General features: G+C 52.1%; 2 protein-coding genes across 3 annotated transcripts in view; one reads left to right on the plus strand and one right to left on the minus strand.

Moving 5' to 3' along the window:
* The window catches only part of TFIP11 (tuftelin interacting protein 11), an 11,870-nt gene extending 5,180 nt beyond the window's left edge, over nucleotides 1-6,690 (plus strand). For both annotated transcript variants that reach the window (XM_006102001.3, XM_023743451.1), the window contains exons 6-13: nucleotides 1,260-1,412; nucleotides 2,146-2,673; nucleotides 2,767-2,873; nucleotides 3,543-3,711; nucleotides 4,081-4,324; nucleotides 4,676-4,818; nucleotides 5,233-5,398; nucleotides 6,283-6,690. In XM_006102001.3, the coding sequence (XP_006102063.1) occupies nucleotides 1,260-1,412; nucleotides 2,146-2,673; nucleotides 2,767-2,873; nucleotides 3,543-3,711; nucleotides 4,081-4,324; nucleotides 4,676-4,818; nucleotides 5,233-5,398; nucleotides 6,283-6,638 (1,866 nt within the window). In that variant the 3' untranslated portion in view covers nucleotides 6,639-6,690. The remainder of the gene's footprint in view (nucleotides 1-1,259; nucleotides 1,413-2,145; nucleotides 2,674-2,766; nucleotides 2,874-3,542; nucleotides 3,712-4,080; nucleotides 4,325-4,675; nucleotides 4,819-5,232; nucleotides 5,399-6,282) is intronic.
* SRRD (SRR1 domain containing) lies at nucleotides 6,324-17,325 on the minus strand. The gene is given in 9 exon segments (XM_006102006.3): nucleotides 6,324-6,492; nucleotides 6,999-7,052; nucleotides 7,054-7,182; nucleotides 7,346-7,391; nucleotides 7,811-7,965; nucleotides 9,549-9,647; nucleotides 9,741-10,000; nucleotides 11,555-11,595; nucleotides 17,147-17,325. Coding segments are annotated over 9 exon segments (954 nt in total). The 5' UTR covers nucleotides 17,311-17,325; the 3' UTR covers nucleotides 6,324-6,486.
* Between the last annotated feature and the right edge of the window lie 428 nt (nucleotides 17,326-17,753).

Here is a 17,753-nt window from a genome sequence, read left to right on the forward strand (position 1 = left end):
GCAGCTCGGAGCCTGACAGTGGAGACCTCGGGAGGCGTGCAGGATGGCAGCACACGGAGCAGGGAGGGAGGGGCGTGCATGGCAGTGGGAGGCCCACGCCGCACGCCTTGAAGCCACGTCAGGTGCTAGGGTCTCCTCCCTCGTGCAGCAGGGGCACCTGTCAGCTGGGCATCGCTTTGCTTCAGCGACAGGAGGGGCCAGCTCTCCTGATGGATAAGTTACTTTTTCCTCCTTTGCATTTATGGGGGAAGCAGGATGCTACAAAAACACGTCATTATTCTTGTCATTGGCCCCCTCCTCCTACTGAGCCAGGAGGTCTCAGACTTAGACGCTAACAGGTGCCAGGCATGCGGCGTCAGTGATGTAGGTGAGCCGGTGTGTGGCGGGGCCTGAGGCAGACAGGCAGGGCATAGCCCATGTAGAGGGGAGTGTCTACCCAGCTCTAGGCGATTATTGGAATGTGGGCTCAGTGTTGCCTGATTTTTCTGATTTCCCCAAAGTAGATGTCCAGATGATCATCTTCTTTTTGAGAAAAAAATTACCACTCTTTTTAAAATACATTTTTATTGATTTCAGGGAGGAAGGGAGAGAGAGAGAGAGAGAGAGAAACATCAATGATGAGAGAGAACGGCTGCCTCCTGCACACCCCACACTGGTATGGAGCCCCCACACACACCCAGGCATGTGCCCTGACCGGGAATCAAACTGTGACCTCCTGGGTCATAGGTGGATGCTCAACCACTGAGCCACGCCTGCCGGCTACAAGTCTTAAACTAACACCGTGAGGAAAACAAGTGACAAACATAAAGCCCACTGCTGTGGGCCGGACTCCACGACCCTCAGACCAGGCTCCCGCCTGTCCTGGACACCTTCCCCCAGGCTCCGCAGACCCTGCTGAGAGGCTTTGCCCGAAGCCAAGGGGCCAGTGGTTTGCCTGCACTTGGTTAGAACCAGGGTCTGTGTACTTAAGAAGTCCCTGATGCTGTTCTCTACATTCTACGTGAGGCAGACTTAGAACCAGCAGTGCCTGCCATCCTGGACGATCAGGAAATGTCTTTATTTTTGTTTCTCTTTCCAATCAGTGTACCTGCCTTCTGAACCCCATTATTTGTAAGAGGGGGAGCGGGTGTCGAGTATCATTAGGGTTTAGTGTCACACAGACACAATCCTAGCATGACCTTGTGAAGGTCGAAGGGAGCGGCCCCCACCTGCCGTCAGAAGGGGGCCTTCTGGTGTGACGGACGCACCCTCTCGTTCAGGAGTTTCAGAAGGAGCTGAGCCAGTGGAGGAAGGACCCCAGCGGGAGCAAGAAGAAGCCCAAGTACTCCTACAAGACGGTGGAGGAGCTGAAGGCCAAGGGCAGGACCAGCAAGAAGCTCACGGCTCCCCAGAAGGAGCTTTCGCAGGTCAAGGTACGTGGCCTCGGACTCCGGGCCAGGAGGGGGCGCTGAGAACAAGGACACCACAGCCAGAGGCCAGCGCCGGGGCTCCTGAGGCCCCTTCCGGGCTCCCGGCCGGGTTTGGTTTTTGTTCATCCTGCTTTTCTTGCTGGATAGCAGCCTGTCCCTTCCCTATCCTCACACGGTCAGTAAGTCACCTGGTTCCTGCCGTGTGCCCGGCACTCCCATGGGGTCCATGTGTGAGCCGCACACCTGCCTCTGCTGAAGCTCACAGCAGTGAAGGGTCAGACTCCGTGTGGCGTCTCTTCACTGCGTGCACAGTCCAGAGATGGCTGTGCCGTGACTGGTCCCCTTACTGCTAGACCTGTAGCTGTTTCCTGGCTTTTAGACAAGCTGGTGTGCACATAAAGCCGTGTCTTTGTTTCATTTTTAAGGATAGATTCTCAGAGTACAATCAGGTAAAGAACAGGCCGGTCTTTAAGGCTCTTAACACCGGGAAGGGTTCAGGTTAGGGCGCAGGACAGTCCTCGGGGCAGAGCAGCATTGAATGTGTCCTTTTGAGAACAGATGACATTTTACACACGTCACTTCCCCTCGCAGCTAGGGCGGCACAGGCCCACTGCGCCCACAGCTGTGCTCAATAGCGGGCTCTACGCCTTTCCCCTCACAGCGTGTCTTCCCGGCCTTGTGTCAGCTTCATAGGCAGCAGTGGCAAGTGCTAACCTGTCCCTCTGCCCTCTCCAAGGTCATAGACATGACGGGCCGGGAGCAGAAGGTCTACTACAGCTACAGCCAGATCAGCCACAAGCACAACATCCCCGACGACGGGCTGCCGCCGCAGTCCCAGCAGCTGCCGCTGTCCGGCAAGGAGGCCAAGGCCCCGGGCTTTGCGCTGCCGGAGCTGGAGCACAACCTGCAGCTGCTCATCGACCTCACGGAGCAGGAGATCATCCAGAACGACCGGCAGCTGCAGTACGAGCGGGACATGGTGGTGAACCTCTCGCACGAGCTGGAGAAGATGTCGGAGGTGCTGGACCACGAGGAGCGGGCCATCTCCAACCTCAGCAAAGTGCTGGAGCTGGTGGAGGAGTGCGAGCGGCGCATGCAGCCCGGCTGCAGCCACCCGCTCACCCTGGACGAGTGCGCCCGCATCTTCGAGACCCTGCAGGACAAGTACTACGAGGAGTACCGCATGTCCGACCGCGTGGACCTGGCCGTGGCCATCGTCTACCCGCTCATGAAGGAGTACTTCAAGGAGTGGGACCCCCTCAAAGTGAGTGGTCGGGGAAGTCGGCCCCGACACTGTTGGGGGGGGGGGCGGGGGGAGCTGCCAGAGGCAGCCTCTCAGGTGCTCTCCTCCCCCCAGGACTGCACCTACGGCACCGAGATCATCTCCAAGTGGAAGAGCCTCCTGGAGAACGACCAGCTCCTGTCGCACGGCGGCCAGGACCTCTCGGCAGACGCCTTTCACAGGTCAGCCGGCAGAGGACGGGGACAGGCTGCTACCTGCTGGGGGGGAGCTCGGGGGGCGGGGAGGGGGAGCGCCACGCTTTCTGCCCCACGCTGGCACTGCTGGGGATTGCGGTCCTCGTTCATTACTTCACCTGACACTTGTCCAGTGTCTACTGAGGGTCACGCGTGTGCCAGGCTTACCCTGGGAGTAAAGCAGCCAGCCTTACAGTTCCTGTGGCAACTGGAAAAGGCAGATAGTGGATAAGGAGTGAACACATACACCCAGTGGCAGAGGATAAGGAAGGTGTATGCCTCTGGGGGGAGGTTTGAGGCAGAGGCTCGGGGGGACATTTAATCTGTAACCAAAGGGTGAGGTGTCTGCTGTGCAGAGCTCTGGGTGGAAAAGCACGAGACATCTTGTGAGGGGCTGTGTGTGGGGTCCATGAGCCTGTGTGACCCCGCAGCAACCCTGCCAGTAGGTGCTGCCAATAATAAGGTCCCGAGGCTGGGTGAGCAGCCAGGAAAGAGGCGGCAGGCGCAGGTGTGGCCAGCGTGGGGCCTGGCCTGGCGGTTCTCTGCCCGATGTCCATGCCGCTGCCCTTTCTTACTCTAGAGAAGCGGGTGTGGTGCACCTTGCACACCGTGAACCAGACGGTGCCGTTAGCAACCTGCCCTCTGTCTCTCCCACAGGCTGATATGGGAAGTCTGGATGCCTTTTGTTCGAAATATCGTCACCCAGTGGCAACCCCGGAACTGTGAGCCCATGGTGGACTTCCTGGATAGCTGGGTGCACATCATCCCCGTGTGGGTGCTGGACAACATCCTGGACCAGCTCATCTTCCCCAAGCTGCAGAAGGAGGTAGGCCCGGAGCCCGGGAAAGCCCTCATGGGGAGCCAGTGCTGCTAGAGCACCTGCAGTTAACAGAAGCGTCAGCACAGCTGCTGCCCTGGTAACTCCAGCCGTTGTAGCAGCGCATGTCTCCCCACAGCCCCCATTAACAGGGGATTAACTTGGTTTCTTAAAGTGAAAGCTGCCATTTCTGAGCTGTAATACAATTGCTTGGGAATATTTTTATTTGGCTGCCTTAGTACCAGATGTGTCCCACACACACGCAAAGGGCTGGACCTTGGCCAAGAGAGCACCTGGCGTCCTCGCCATTAACCCCCAGGGCATCGTTTGATCCCCCACAGGCTGCGTGAACGTCGCTGTTTCCCCCACTCCCTGCAGGTGGAGAACTGGAACCCACTCACGGACACCGTGCCCATCCACTCCTGGATCCACCCGTGGCTGCCCCTCATGCAGGCGCGCCTGGAGCCGCTGTACTCCCCCATCCGCAGCAAGCTGTCCAGCGCCCTGCAGAAGTGGCACCCCAGCGACTCCTCTGCCAAGCTCATCCTCCAGCCCTGGAAAGACGTCTTCACCCCTGGCTCCTGGGAGGCCTTCATGGTCAAGAACATCGTGCCCAAGCTGGGTAAGGACGTGGGGAAGCATCCAGGCCAGCAGCTTTGGCCTTGATTTCTCCGGGCCAGTTTAGTGGTTGTGCTTCTCAGAACAAGGCCTTGGAGCCACATTAGCACATGGGCTTCTCACCGTAAAAGAGGTGCCGCTTCTGTGCACTGAGGCTGAATATAAATGAAGCCAGGGCCCTTAAGGCGGTGGTGACCATGTCAGACTGGTCTAGGCTTCTGGCAACAGGATAGCCATCGGGTCCTGGAATTGTCATGGGATCTGATTCTGGGCTAGAGAAGAAAATGACCTTTAAAGGCCAACCACACACTAGCCCCTCAGGCGGAGCTTCTCTGAGCCTGGCTTTCCCTTGCAGGCATGTGCCTCGGGGAGCTGGTCATCAACCCCCACCAGCAGCACATGGACGCCTTCTACTGGGTCATCGACTGGGAAGGGATGATCTCCGTCTCCAGCCTGGTGGGGCTCCTGGAAAAGCACTTCTTCCCCAAGTGGCTTCAGGTGCCGTGTTTTGCTTCCTGGGGTTGGGGGGAGGCAGGGGAGGCTCGCTTAATTCTTGGGTGGCTGTTGGATGGCAGTGCTGTGACTGCATAACAGAAATGAGCTACATGGCCGGACAGGAACGAGTGAAGCAATACCATGTGCCAGATGCTCTGAGCACTTTATTTGCATTATTTTGGGGTAGGGACTGACATCCCTGTTGTCTACACAGGAGGCGGAGGCTCAGTTTACCCGCAAGGCACTGAGCTATCAAGCTGCCTCCACATCCCACACTCCTGAGGGCCTGGCTTTCAGCCCCATCAGCGGCACCAGCTTGTAGGACCAGGAGTAAAACAGCAAAGGGCCCCTTTAAATGTTTGGCTCCCTTTTGTTGCCACTTTGGATGCAAGTTTCTTACTCGTTCGTTTCTGGCAGGTGCTGTGCTCCTGGCTCAGTAACAGCCCCAATTACGAGGAGATCACCAAGTGGTACCTGGGCTGGAAGTCCATGTTCTCAGACCAAGTGCTGGCGCACCCGTCCATCAAGGACAAATTCAACGAAGCGCTGGACATCATGAACAGGGCGGTGTCCTCGAACGTCGGTGAGTGGGGGCTCTGTGAGGAATGTCCTGGCCCTGGGCTCCGTGTTTCTGCACATGTAAGAGACAGAACAGAGTCTTCAGGTCCCTGGGGGCTGACTACAGTGTAACTCACCCTCCACTCCAGCAGACCTGACTCAGCCACCAGCTCTCCTGCGACTGGGAGGGGCGCCTCTCTCTGAATGGAGACAGATTTAAGCAGATTCACCCTGGGTCTACCTCCAGGGCCTACCTTCATACCCACGGTGCTGTGTGCCCTTTAAGGTTCATTTGTGCGCCTGCTCAGCCAGTGCTGGGTGTGCTACTTAAGTGTAAGCTCACAGTGTAGAGTCAGGGCACAGTCTGACTCTTAGTTGCTTAACCTCTTAGACCAGCGGTCACCAACCTTTCGGATCGTGGACCACTGGTGGCAACCGCTAAGACCATATTCTTTACCTGTAAAACAGTAACGTGTAACACCTACCTTGTAGGTTTTACTAAAAACCTAGAGCGGTTGAGTTACTGGGAGTGGTAGGTGTCTGCTGTGCCAAAAGTGGGCAGTTGACTGTTCATTTAATATCTATTCCCCTATTGCTCAGGCCTGTGTTTTCAGGGTTCTGCCAGCTGCCTCTTTGGCAGTGTGGAGTGAAAACTCCCAGGCAAGATGGGAACAGAATCTGGCCACTAGGAATTCGCCAGAAATCTCCAGCCCAATTCTTACGTGATCGCAGCCAGGTGTGCAGGTGCTGGGCCATCTTAGTGTTTTGTGTCTGAGGCACAGCTGCTGCTCAGTGAGTAACAGTAGGTTTAGGAGATGGAGCCTGGGGTATATCCGGACTTCAGCCCCATCACAGCCTAGATTCTGTGCGTATCGGACGCCTCTCCTCACCCCCTGCCCTGTCTCCCAGGTGCCTACATGCAGCCCGGAGCACGAGAAAACATCGCCTACCTCACCCACACGGAGCGGAGGAAGGACTTCCAGTACGAGGCCATGCAGGAGCGGCGGGAGGCCGAGAACATGGCCCAGAGGGGCATCGGCGTGGCCGCCAGCTCCGTGCCCATGAACTTTAAGGACCTCATTGAGACCAAGGCCGAGGAGCACAACATCGTCTTCATGCCTGTCATCGGGAAGCGACATGAAGGGAAGCAGCTCTACACCTTCGGCCGCATCGTCATCTACATCGACCGGGGAGTGGTGTTCGTCCAGGGCGAGAAGACCTGGGTGCCCACCTCCCTGCAGAGCCTCATCGACATGGCCAAGTAGGCGGTGGCCCGGGGCAGCTGCACACATTTCTGACTAAATCTTTTGAACCATCTTTGAAAGAGTCACTTCTCTAGTCAGTAGGTTCTCCCCACCAGCCAGGCCCCCGAGGAAGGCTGTGGAGTGCGATAAGGGATGTGAGGGAGCGCATGGAACTTTACACCAAGTCCTTCCACAGCACATCTCCTCTTCCCTCGAGAGCCAGGCTGAGGGCTTCCTGTTCTCTCCGGAACTGGCCCTGGGAGGACAGAGTCCCCCCAGCCCCCCCATGGTCATGGCCACCCCCCAGTCCCGGGGGGGCTGCTGCCTCCGCCAGCACTTCCTACATCACAGCCCGTTGGGGCCGGTAGCTGAGGCACCTGCCTGGTTCCTGATGATCTCGAGGTCCTCGCAGTCCCGGTAATCCGGCTCTTCCCGAGATGCCCCACGTGTCGTGGGGAGCTGCTTTTAGCTTCTGGACTGGGAACCAGTGCACAGAGGTGTCATTAAACCCGTCCGAGTACTGTGCCGTCTGGGGAAACGCCTGCTCCTCCAGTCCTTCTAAAACCTGAGCAGAAAATTCCAAGTCAAGCATGTACCCTCGATAGGCACGGTGAGCCCCCACCAGCCCCGCCTGCACATGTAAGGGCAGACTCCTCAGTGGCGGAGACGCACACCCCGTCCCCCGTCCCCGTCCCCCGTCCCCGTCCCCCCCTCAGTCAGACAGATACCTTTGCAACATAGGCATAGTTTTTCTGCAGAATCTTTGTCAACAACCTATAAATAAAAAGGTTTTTAAAGCAGGATTAGGAGGTACGAGTGGTTTTATCCAGCTGAAGGCATACAGCAAGGCAAGGTGACTTCAATATGGTAAGAATGTAAAAACGGGGTGTAGAGAAGGTATCCCGCAGGAAATGTGAACGTCCCAGTATCTGCACCCACTTCCTCAAGGGAACAGGAGGAGGGCGACTTAGAAACCCAGTGGCCCCTCCCATTAAGTCCTGCCAGCCTAAGGGAAGGGAGGGGCCCCTGTCAAAGACTCCTTCGCTTGCTTCACAGCTTGACTCAGGGTGACAGCTTCTCTGGCCCTCTGTCCAGTTTCTTGGTCCTTTTCCAAGGACCAGCCATGGAAACGTGTTGTGCTTGCGGGTCACTGAGGACGGGGCCACCCCGGGGCCTGGCGGATCTCGGCTTACCTTTCCTCCAGGCCTCGGAAGCTGTTCCCGATGATGACCATCTTGGAAAGGGCATCCGCTGACCAGTTGCTCCACAGGAGGTTGTTGTACAGGGCCGTCCCGCAGTGCAGCATGTAAAAGACGGTGGGCTGGCCGCGCACACTCCGCTTCCCTTCCTGGGGAAACGCCCAGATGGAACCACTTCTCACACAGGAGGGAGACACCAGGACAGACTAACAAGCTGAGGATCCTCACCACACACAGAAACGTGGTTACGTGATGGAGGTGTTAGCTAACCTTACTGTGTCGTCATCTTGCAGTATACACTGTGCACCTTAAACTTAAAATGCTGTATGTCAGTTATAGCAACACAGCTCAGGAAAGAGAGAGCTGAGAGGAAAGCGAACGGAAGAATGAAATTAACAGTGTGTGTCCCACGAACAGAGCGCTCTGGCTCAACAGGGCCTCTTGGGTCCATGAGAGCAGGGGTGTGAGGGTGGCAATAGTGACTGTCCCCCATGCTGTCTGGTGGTCCCATGTTTCCTGGGTCACTTTCTGCAGGTCCCTATCACAACTGCGCCCTTTTCAGATGCCCCCTCTTGAGAGCTATTGCTCCACAGCCAAACTCCTGGCAGGAAACACAAGGCCAGCGGCTTGCTGTCTGGCCCCTGCTACCTCTGAGCCTCCTCTCCACTCTCCTTGCAGCTTCCCTTCTGTTCCTAACGGGCAGCGGTTCCTGAACAGCCAGCTCTGCACAGGCTGCCTGCAGCCCTGGGCCTGTCCCCCCAGCAAACTCCTGCCTGCAGCCCTGGGCCTGTCCCCCAGCAAACTCCTGGCTGACCAGCAAATCCCAGCTCAAGGCCCAGGAAGCTCCCACCATCCCCCAAAGAGAACGGGTCTCCTTCCGATCTCAGTTCCTAGCACGCGGGTCTGCCTGCCTGTCTGACTCTTCATTTACTTGTCTGCAGGCTGCTCCCTGAAGACAGGGACTGGCTCCTGTTTGTCGCGCCTCCCAGAGCTCCTTGCCCAGCAGAGCAGGCGCTCAGAAAAGCTGATCTGTATTAAGTGGCTGTGTTTTAGGAGCTTGCCAACATCGGCAAACGAGTCCCTGTTTCAGCTGGGCCTCATTTTCATCGTAAGCAATGAAATGGCAGTTTCTCAAAACAGAGAGGAATCAAATGATTATTTTATAACCCCCAAACAATACAAAACGAAACTCAGAGGTATTTGCCTCGAGTGGGAAATTTCATTTTTCCAGGCCTCAAGAACTTTCGAACCGCAACGATTTTAGGGGGTGCCAGGGGGACAGAAGCTTCATCCACAGCTCAGCCAGGTCCCGTGGGAATGGCTGACTACAGCTCCAAAGAGGGGAGCCGTTCTGTCCCCTTTTATTGCCTCCCTGGGCATAGGGTCAAGTCCAACCAGAAAACCCACATTTGAGGCACTGAGATTGTGTGTCCTTTTAATATTTCTATAACAACAGTAAATACCAATCTAGCATAATTCCTGGACACACTCGTCGAAAATTTTATGAACCTAACGTTCTGGTTCACGCCATTTTTGTGTAATTTACTTTTCTCTGATGGGCACAACAGTCAAAACGTGGGTAACTAGTCACATGCACAGACACGGGGAAAGCAACAGAGAGGAGGGACTGCCGTTTCAAAAAAAAAAAAAAATCGCATCCGCAGGTCAGAACCTGGGGTCCACGGGTCAGCAGTTCCCCTAGCTCCATGCTCCCCTTTCCTCAGCCACTCACCTCGTTCTCACCGAGGACAGTCACCCCCAGGGTGGTAAGGACTGCAATTTCCAGTTGGCTAAACAGAGGGTCATACACCCAGCAGTGGCTTCTGGGAATCTGCAGGAGGGAAGGAGTTATTGCCACCAAATGCCAGTGTGCACGCCGTGGGCAAGACCAAGGGAGGCGCGGTAAAGAGAGTCCAAAATGTACCTGGCACTTTTCCAGGAAGAGAAGCAAGAACGCGAGCTGGCTTCTAGCGATGGCGCAGGTGGCAAAGTTCCCGACGCCGTAGCACACACACTTCCACCCTCCGGTCCCCGGGACCAGGGTCTCTCCCGGGATGGAGCCCGGAGCCACCCCCGAGTCATCTGGTGAGGAGTCTAGGTGCAGGCTTCCAATGGCTTCCGAAAGAGCCCCCACAGGGGCATCCAGTTGTTCAAGATGTTTCTTAAGACATGTGTTGATGGTTTCTGAAAGAGCAGGCCCCCAAGTGCAGTCAGAGTGACCCTGTGCACCCCATCAGCCACCAGAGCAGCCCACAGGCCAGGGAGCAAGGAGCAGGCCGGCAGCAGCGTCACCTCCTCAGAGAGGGGACCCTAGAGCCTGCAGCCCTGGGATGCTCTGCTCCCAGCATCCTGGGACGCGCCGCCGTGTCCACCGGAGCTGACAGGCTGGCTGTCCAGGTCCCCGGACCCCCGCAGCCTACCACCTCAGAGAAGGGTTTGCGAAGAAATAGTTTGCATTTACGGGCACAGTTTCTATCTAACATACTAATGTAAACTCATTCTAGTTTAACAGGAGGTCCCTGGTAAACTCCGGTTATGCCTTGGAATTCCAACTTTTTTTTATTATAACAAAGAACGAGGAGCAGAGCTCGTAATATGACACTATAAACGGCTGGGAGTAAGAATATTTAATGTGTAAAAAAAGTGTGGTTCAGTGATTGGGCATCAACCCATGAACCAAGAGGTCACTGGTTCGATTCCCAGCCAGGGACATGCTGGGGTTGCAGGCTCGATCCCCAGTAGGGGCTGTACTGGAGGCAGCCTATCGAGGATGTTTCTCTCTCATCGATGTTTCTATTTCTCGATCCCTCTCACCTCCTCTCTCTCTAAAGAGCAATAAAAACATATTTTTTAAAAAAGGTAGGCTGGGGCTTCTGGAGTCTAACAAAAACTACTCTCTTTAAACCTCATATGGAGGTGGGTGCTCTGGTCTCTCCTTTATGATACTGGTACTGAATTTATTTGCACAAATCTGGATGCAAAACAAAATAACAAGCAACAAGCTAGCCATTCCCACAAGAAGGAAAGGTCGCATGAAAAACGGACCCTTTCAGTCCTTGCTGTGAAAGAAGTGGGGAAAGCTTTTTGGAAAACCACCAGACAGTGGATATCAAGTTGGTCACTGCCTTTCACTAATTTCCTTTCTGGGAATATATCCCAAGAACATCAACTTAAACTTGGTAAAAGCTCAATGCAGAAAGGTGCTCACTGCAAACTTATAATTAAAAAACAAATGAAACAAAGCAAATGCCCCCCAATAAAAATGGTAACTACTGTAAGACTATTACTGTTAAGTCCACTCGATGTATTATTTATGTTCCCACACATAATGTTTAGGAAGAGAGTATAACCGCGGGGGGGAGGGGGTGTCCACATTGTAATCTCAAGGAAAAAGAGCCAGATAACACCAATCTCAGCAACAATGATAATCACAGCTCACAGTCACTGTCTCCTGTGCAGCAGGCAGGCACCATTCTAAGCACTTGAACAGCCTCACTTAATAGACAAAATCACACTCCAGGACATGCATTATCATCTCCATTTCACAGATGAAGAAACTTAGGGTCAGAGTTAGTTAGGAGCCAAAAACACGCAGCTGTAAGGCGGAAGTCACAATTAGAACCCACATGTACACCACCCTGAAAGCAAAATGTCATCAAATGAGGGTGGGATTCCTTTCCCTGCCCATATTCAGGCCCCTCCCACCCCCACCCCCCAGCCTCAGCGGGCGGTACTCACCTAGCGCTGAGCTCCAGAAGTCAGAAACGCGCAGGTCTTCCCTGTTGAGAAAAACGGCGAGGTCATCGCCCATTCTCCTCAGGGCGGCCCTGACAGTGACCCCTCCTGTCCATAACCCGGATGTGGGGAGCATGACGGGGCGCCCTCAGCTGCAGAGCCCACCCCTGAGTGACAGGAGGAGGGGACACGGTGAACATGGCAGAGCCAGAGCACGTACTGCTGGGGCTCAGAGAGAGCAGCACAGAGGGCTTCCTGGAGGAGGCCCCACACTGGGGATCGAGCCCGCAACCCGGGCATGTGCCCTGACTGGGAATCAAACCCGGGACCCTTCAGTCCGCAGGCTGACACTACCCACTGAGCCAAACCAGCTAGAGCATAAAGACATTTTCTTTACGTATTAACAATGTGCTTTTACAGAGAAAGCATTAAATAAATGTTTGGGGGAAAAGGAAAAGTCTCAAATAAACAACCTAACTTTACATCTCCAGGAACTAGAAATAGAAGGAAAAGCTAAGCCGAAGTTAGTAAAGGAAGGAAATAACAGATTAGAGCAGCGGTTCTCAACCTGTGGGTCGCGACCCCTATGGCGGTTGAACGACCCTTTCACAGGGGTCGCCTAAGACCATCCTGCATATCAGATATTTATATGACGATTGATAACAGTAGCAACGTTACAGTTATGAAGTAGCAACGAAAATAATTGTATGGTTGGGTCACAACATGAGGAAATGCATTTAAAGGGCCAGAAGGTTGAGAACCACTGGCTTAGAGCCTAAGTAACTGAAATACACCCAGAGATATTAAAACACACCACAGAAATACAACGCATCAAAGAGACTGCTACTAACAATTATATGCCAACAAACTGAACCAACTATAAGAAATGAACAACCTTCCTAAACTGAATCATGAAAAACTGGAAAACCTGAACAAACTGATCACTCGTAAGGAACTGGAAACAGAAATCAAACACCTGGCAACAAACAAAATTCCGGGATCAGCTGGCTTCGCTGGTGAAGTCTATCGAACATTCAAAGAAGATTGAATACCTCTTCTCCTCAAACTTTTTCCCAAAAAACTGAAGAGGGAGTGCTTCCTAACTTATTTTATGAGGCCAGCATTACCCTGATACTAGAACAGGCAAGGTCAACACACACACACACAATTACAGGCCAATATCTTTAAAGAACATACTGTATATGCAAAAATCCTAAATAAAATACTAGTAAATCAAGTACAACAATACAGCAAAAGGATCATACACCATGTCCAAGTGGAATTCATTCCAGAGATGCAATGATGGTTCAACATCCAAAAATCAATGAACCTGATACACCACATTAATAAGACATGAAATAAATCATATGACAATCTCTATAGGTGCAGAAAAAACATTTGACAGGATACAACATGCAATTATGATTGAAAACTCAATAAAAATGGCTATGGAAGGAAAGCATCTTAACATAATATGGCTGCATATGACAACCCCCCCCCCCCCCTAGCATCATACTCAATAAAGAAAAACTCCAAGCTTTTCCTCTAAGATAAGGAATAAGGCAAGGATGCCCAATGTTTTTCAACACAGTACTGAAAGTCTTAGCAATTAGGCAAGAAAAAAAATAAAAATAAAAGACATCCAAATTGGAAAGGAGGAATTAAAACTATCACTATTTGCAGACGACATGATATTTATATATAAAATCCTAAAGACGCCACCAAAAAACTAATAAACGAATTCAGTAAAGTTGCAGGATACAAAAATATGCAAAAATCTGTTAGTTTCTATATACTAACAATGACATATCAGAAAGAAAAACAAAGAAAACAATTCCACTTGTAATCACAACAAAAAGAATAAAGTAGCAAGAAATAAACAAAGGTAAAGGACCTGTACACTGAAAACTGTAAGACACTGTGGAAAGAAACTGAAGATGCAGAGAGATGGAAAGGTATTGCATGTTCACAGATTGGAAGAATTAACATTGTTAAAATGTCTATATTACCAAAGGCAATCTACAGATTCAAACTAATCCCATCAAAATTCCAATGGCATTTTTCACAGAAATAAAATAAATAATCCTTAAATTTGCACGGAGCCACAAAAGAAACCAAAAAGACAAAGCAATCCTGAGAAAAAGATACAAAGCCGAAGGTATCACACTCCCCGATCTGAAACTATACTACAAAGCTAGATAATCAAAACAGTATGGTATTGGCAGAAAAATAAACACATAGACGAATGGAACAGAATTGAGAGCCTAGAAATAAACCCACCCACATATGGGCACTAATTTATCACAAAGGAGCCAAGATTATACAATGAAGAAAGTCTTTTCAATAAATGCTGATGATAAAACTGGACAACCATATGCAAAAAAATGAAACTAGGCCACTATCTTACACCATACACAAAAATGAACTCAAAATGAACTAAAGATTTGAATATAAAACCCGAAAAAAGTAAAATACATAGAAGAAAACATTGACACCAGTTTCTGGACATTGGTCTGAGGTCTTTTTTGTGAATTTGACTCCAAAGGCAAAGTAAGTAAAAAAAAAAAAATTAACAAATGGGACTACATCAAACTAAAAAGCTTCTGCACGACAAAAAACAAACAAAAAAACCACAAACCCATCCACAAAACAAAAAGGCAGCAACGAATGGGAGAAGATAGTTGCAAATTATACTTATTAAGATACAACATACAGTGGGGCCTTGACTTATGAGTTTAATTCGTTCCGAGACCGAGCTCATTAAGGAGCTCGTTAACTCAAATTACTCTGTCAACTCAATGCAAAAAATCAGCCGAGAGACAGCTGGTATCTCAAAAAACTCCTTAGTCGGGACACTCCTAAGTCAAGGCCCCACTGTATATAAAGCCTTCACACAACTTAACAAAAATACAGAGTATCTGAACGTTTTCCCAATGACATACAAATGGCCAACGGGTACGTGAAAAGATGCTCAACATCATTAGTCAAATGCAAAGCAAAACCACAATGAGATACCACCTCACACCTGTTAGAATAAGACAAGAAATAACTAGTGTTAGCAAGGATATGGAGGAAAGGGAACCCGTGCGCACTGTTGGTGGGAATGTAAACTGGTGCAGTGACAATATGCAACACTACGGAGGTTTCTCAAACAATTAAAAATAGAACTATCACACGATCCAGCAATCCCACTTCTGGGTATTTATCCAAAGAAAGCAAAAACACTCATTCAAAAAGACATCTGCACCCCCACGCTCACTGCAGCGTTACTTACAACAGCTAAAATCTGAAAACAACCTACATACGTGTCCCTTGATGGAAAATGGATCAAGATGTGGCAAAAAAAAAAAAAATGTGGCCATAAAAAAAGAATAAAATCTTGCCATCTGTGACAACGTGGATGTTCTAAGTAAGTGAGTCATACAGAGAAAATCATACTGTTTGATTTCACGTATATGTGGAATCTAAAAAAACAAATACAAAAACCACTGAGCTCATAGAGAGAGAACAGACTGGTGGCTGCCAGAGGCAGGAGGATGGTGGGGGTTGGGGTGGGTGTGAAATGGGTGAAGAGGGTGAAAAGGTAAAAAAAAAAACTTCCAGTTACAAAATAAATGTGATGGAGATGTAAGCACAGCATGACTGGAGTTCATACTGCACTGCATACTGGAAAATTGATAAGGGAGATTTTAAAGGTTCTCATCACAAGGAAAAAAGTGTTAAAAACAGTGAGTTGGATTTGAACTGACAAGCCATAAGCCACTGTTCAGGGGGCTCAGAGAACAGACAAAATTGAAAAAACACCTGTCCGGAGACTGCCCTCGTGTTCCTCACAAGGCAAAGGGGAGCTCGCATGCACAGGGGAACAGCTTAGTGAGGGGCTCCTCTCCATCAGGGGAGGGAGTGCACTGTACCTGGGGGGCAGGTGGAGGCAGGGAGCTGGGGGGGGGGTATTGAAGAAGCTGAGGAGGAGGAGGGTATATGCAAAGTGCCTTAAGCTTCTCCAAACCCCTAGGCACACCCATTCCATCCGCTTCCTCAGATCCTAGAAACAGTCACTGCTGCTTTGTAAACAAAACCCTTACCTGAGGATTTACTTTTTAGTGATTTTTTTTTTTTTGAGAGAAGGAGAGAAACAGTGACCAGCTGCCTCCCGTAGACCCAATCTGCAACCTAGCTAGGAGCCTGGCTGGGAATTGAACCTGCAGCCGTTCTGCTGTACGATGACCCTCCCACCAACCCAGCCACGGGGCCGGGGCACTGCTGCTTTTTCTCTCAGGCTCCATAGCTGCTCAGCCCACTTCTCTTTAGTAGGAACCTCTGAGTCACCACCGCCTCCTGACCCTAATTCTGGGGGAGGGGAGCAGGTAAAACGAGTCTAATTTCTTTCAGTTGTGATGAGCCTGCAGCTGTTATCGAAGGCAATGCTAACGAAAGCTGTTATTTACTGAGCCCGTAAAGGACCACAAACAAAAAAGGCATTAATACAAAAGAACAGAAGCAGGCGATGTTTACGGAGTGTTCCCTCCATTGGGCACTATCCTAAGTGCTACCTGAGGTAGAGAGCAAGGCGTGGGGTGGGGAATGGGGGAACCAGAACAGTGGGGCGCTCTGAGGCACAGGGTTTGGAGTCGCAAAGCCCTGGGGTTGCAATTTGGATCCACGCATTACCTAGGTCTCCGTAAGACCAGCCGCCCCCAAGATCCCGGTGGCTGAGATGTTCAAATTGATAAAATGCTTAACCAAGTGCCAGGCACAAAGCAGCTCAATTATCTGATGATGATCATCATGAAAATCACAATCATGTGCTCGTGTTGCTTCCCAGGTATTAGCAACACCAACAATAACCAACAATAGCCAACAATAGCCAACAATAACCAATAATAGCCAACAATAACCAACAATAACCAACGATAACCAACAACAGCCAACAATAACCACCATCAGCGTAACAGTGACACCACAAACACTGGTGCTGCGTTCACCACGCCGAGTATGGAGGCACCGTTCCAAACGGCTTCCATTTACTAACCCACCAAACCCTCAAAACAAGCCTCTAGAGCAGTGGTTCTCAACCTTCCTAATGCCGCGACCCTTTAATACAGTTCCTCGTGTTGTGGTGACCCCCAACCATAAAATTATTTTCGTTGCTACTTCATAACTGTAATGTTGCTACTGTTATGAATCGTCATGTAAATATCTGATATGCGGGATGTATTTTTATTGTTACAAGTTGAACATAATTAAAGCATAGTGACTAATCACAAAAACAATACGTAATTATAGATGTGTTTTCCGATGGTCTTAGGCGACCCCTGTGAAAGGGTCGTTCGACCCCCAAAGGGGTCGCGACCCACAGGTTGAGAACCGCTGCTCTAGAGGTAACTCTTCACGCCCACCTCCCAGATGAGCAAACGGAGGCACAGACGTGACCCGCGGTGACTGCCATCAGAGCGCTCACTGCGATCCGGCCCGTGAGGAGCTCTGGGCCTCCGCTAAACCCTCACAAACAGCCTCTTCCTCCCACTTGACACCTGGCGAGACTGCGGCTCGGAGCGATTCCCACCGGCGCGAAGGTTCGGACCCGCCACTCACCTGGCCTCCCGAACGCGACGAAGCACGACTCCGTCGTCCACCTCGGGATCCGCCTCCGGGTCCCCGGCCGCCGCCGCCGCCGGCCTCGTCCGCGGACGCCGAGCCGCTGAGCGCCTTCTCCGCGGAGCCGCGGCCCGCCAGGGCTCCAGCGCCGCCGCCGCCATTGTCCTCTGACGTCACGGGCGCGCGGCGCTCCAGGGTTACGTCATCTCCGCGCGCCGGCGCCGCGGGGACCTGTAGGGGGCGGGAGGTGCTGGCGGCGCGTGATCCTGTGGCCTTTCTGCCGCGCGCATAGGTACGGGGGGTGGGGAGGTCGGGGGGTTCGCTGGCGCCCCGCGGCCGCCCGCACTCCGGATACCGAACCTCGAGCCCCGATCTTCGGGCTGCCTGGCCCTTCTGGCGGGTGGGCAGCGCGGGGGCGCCGAGAGGAGGGGCCGCGGCCAGGAGCGCCTCATCGCGGCCTCCCTGCGCGCCGGCCCGGCCCAGCCTGTGCCAGCCAGTTCCCAGCCCCCTGGCACCGAGGCCAGACACTCCCCGGGCCCTGGACGGTAACCGATCGCTCCCTGGCCCTTCTCTCCTGCCCCGCTGACCTGCCGAGGCAGCTTCC

The sequence above is a fragment of the Myotis lucifugus genome, unplaced genomic scaffold, assembly GCF_000147115.1.
Source record: "Myotis lucifugus unplaced genomic scaffold, Myoluc2.0 scaffold_391, whole genome shotgun sequence".
In the NCBI taxonomy this organism is placed as follows: domain Eukaryota; kingdom Metazoa; phylum Chordata; class Mammalia; order Chiroptera; family Vespertilionidae; genus Myotis; species Myotis lucifugus.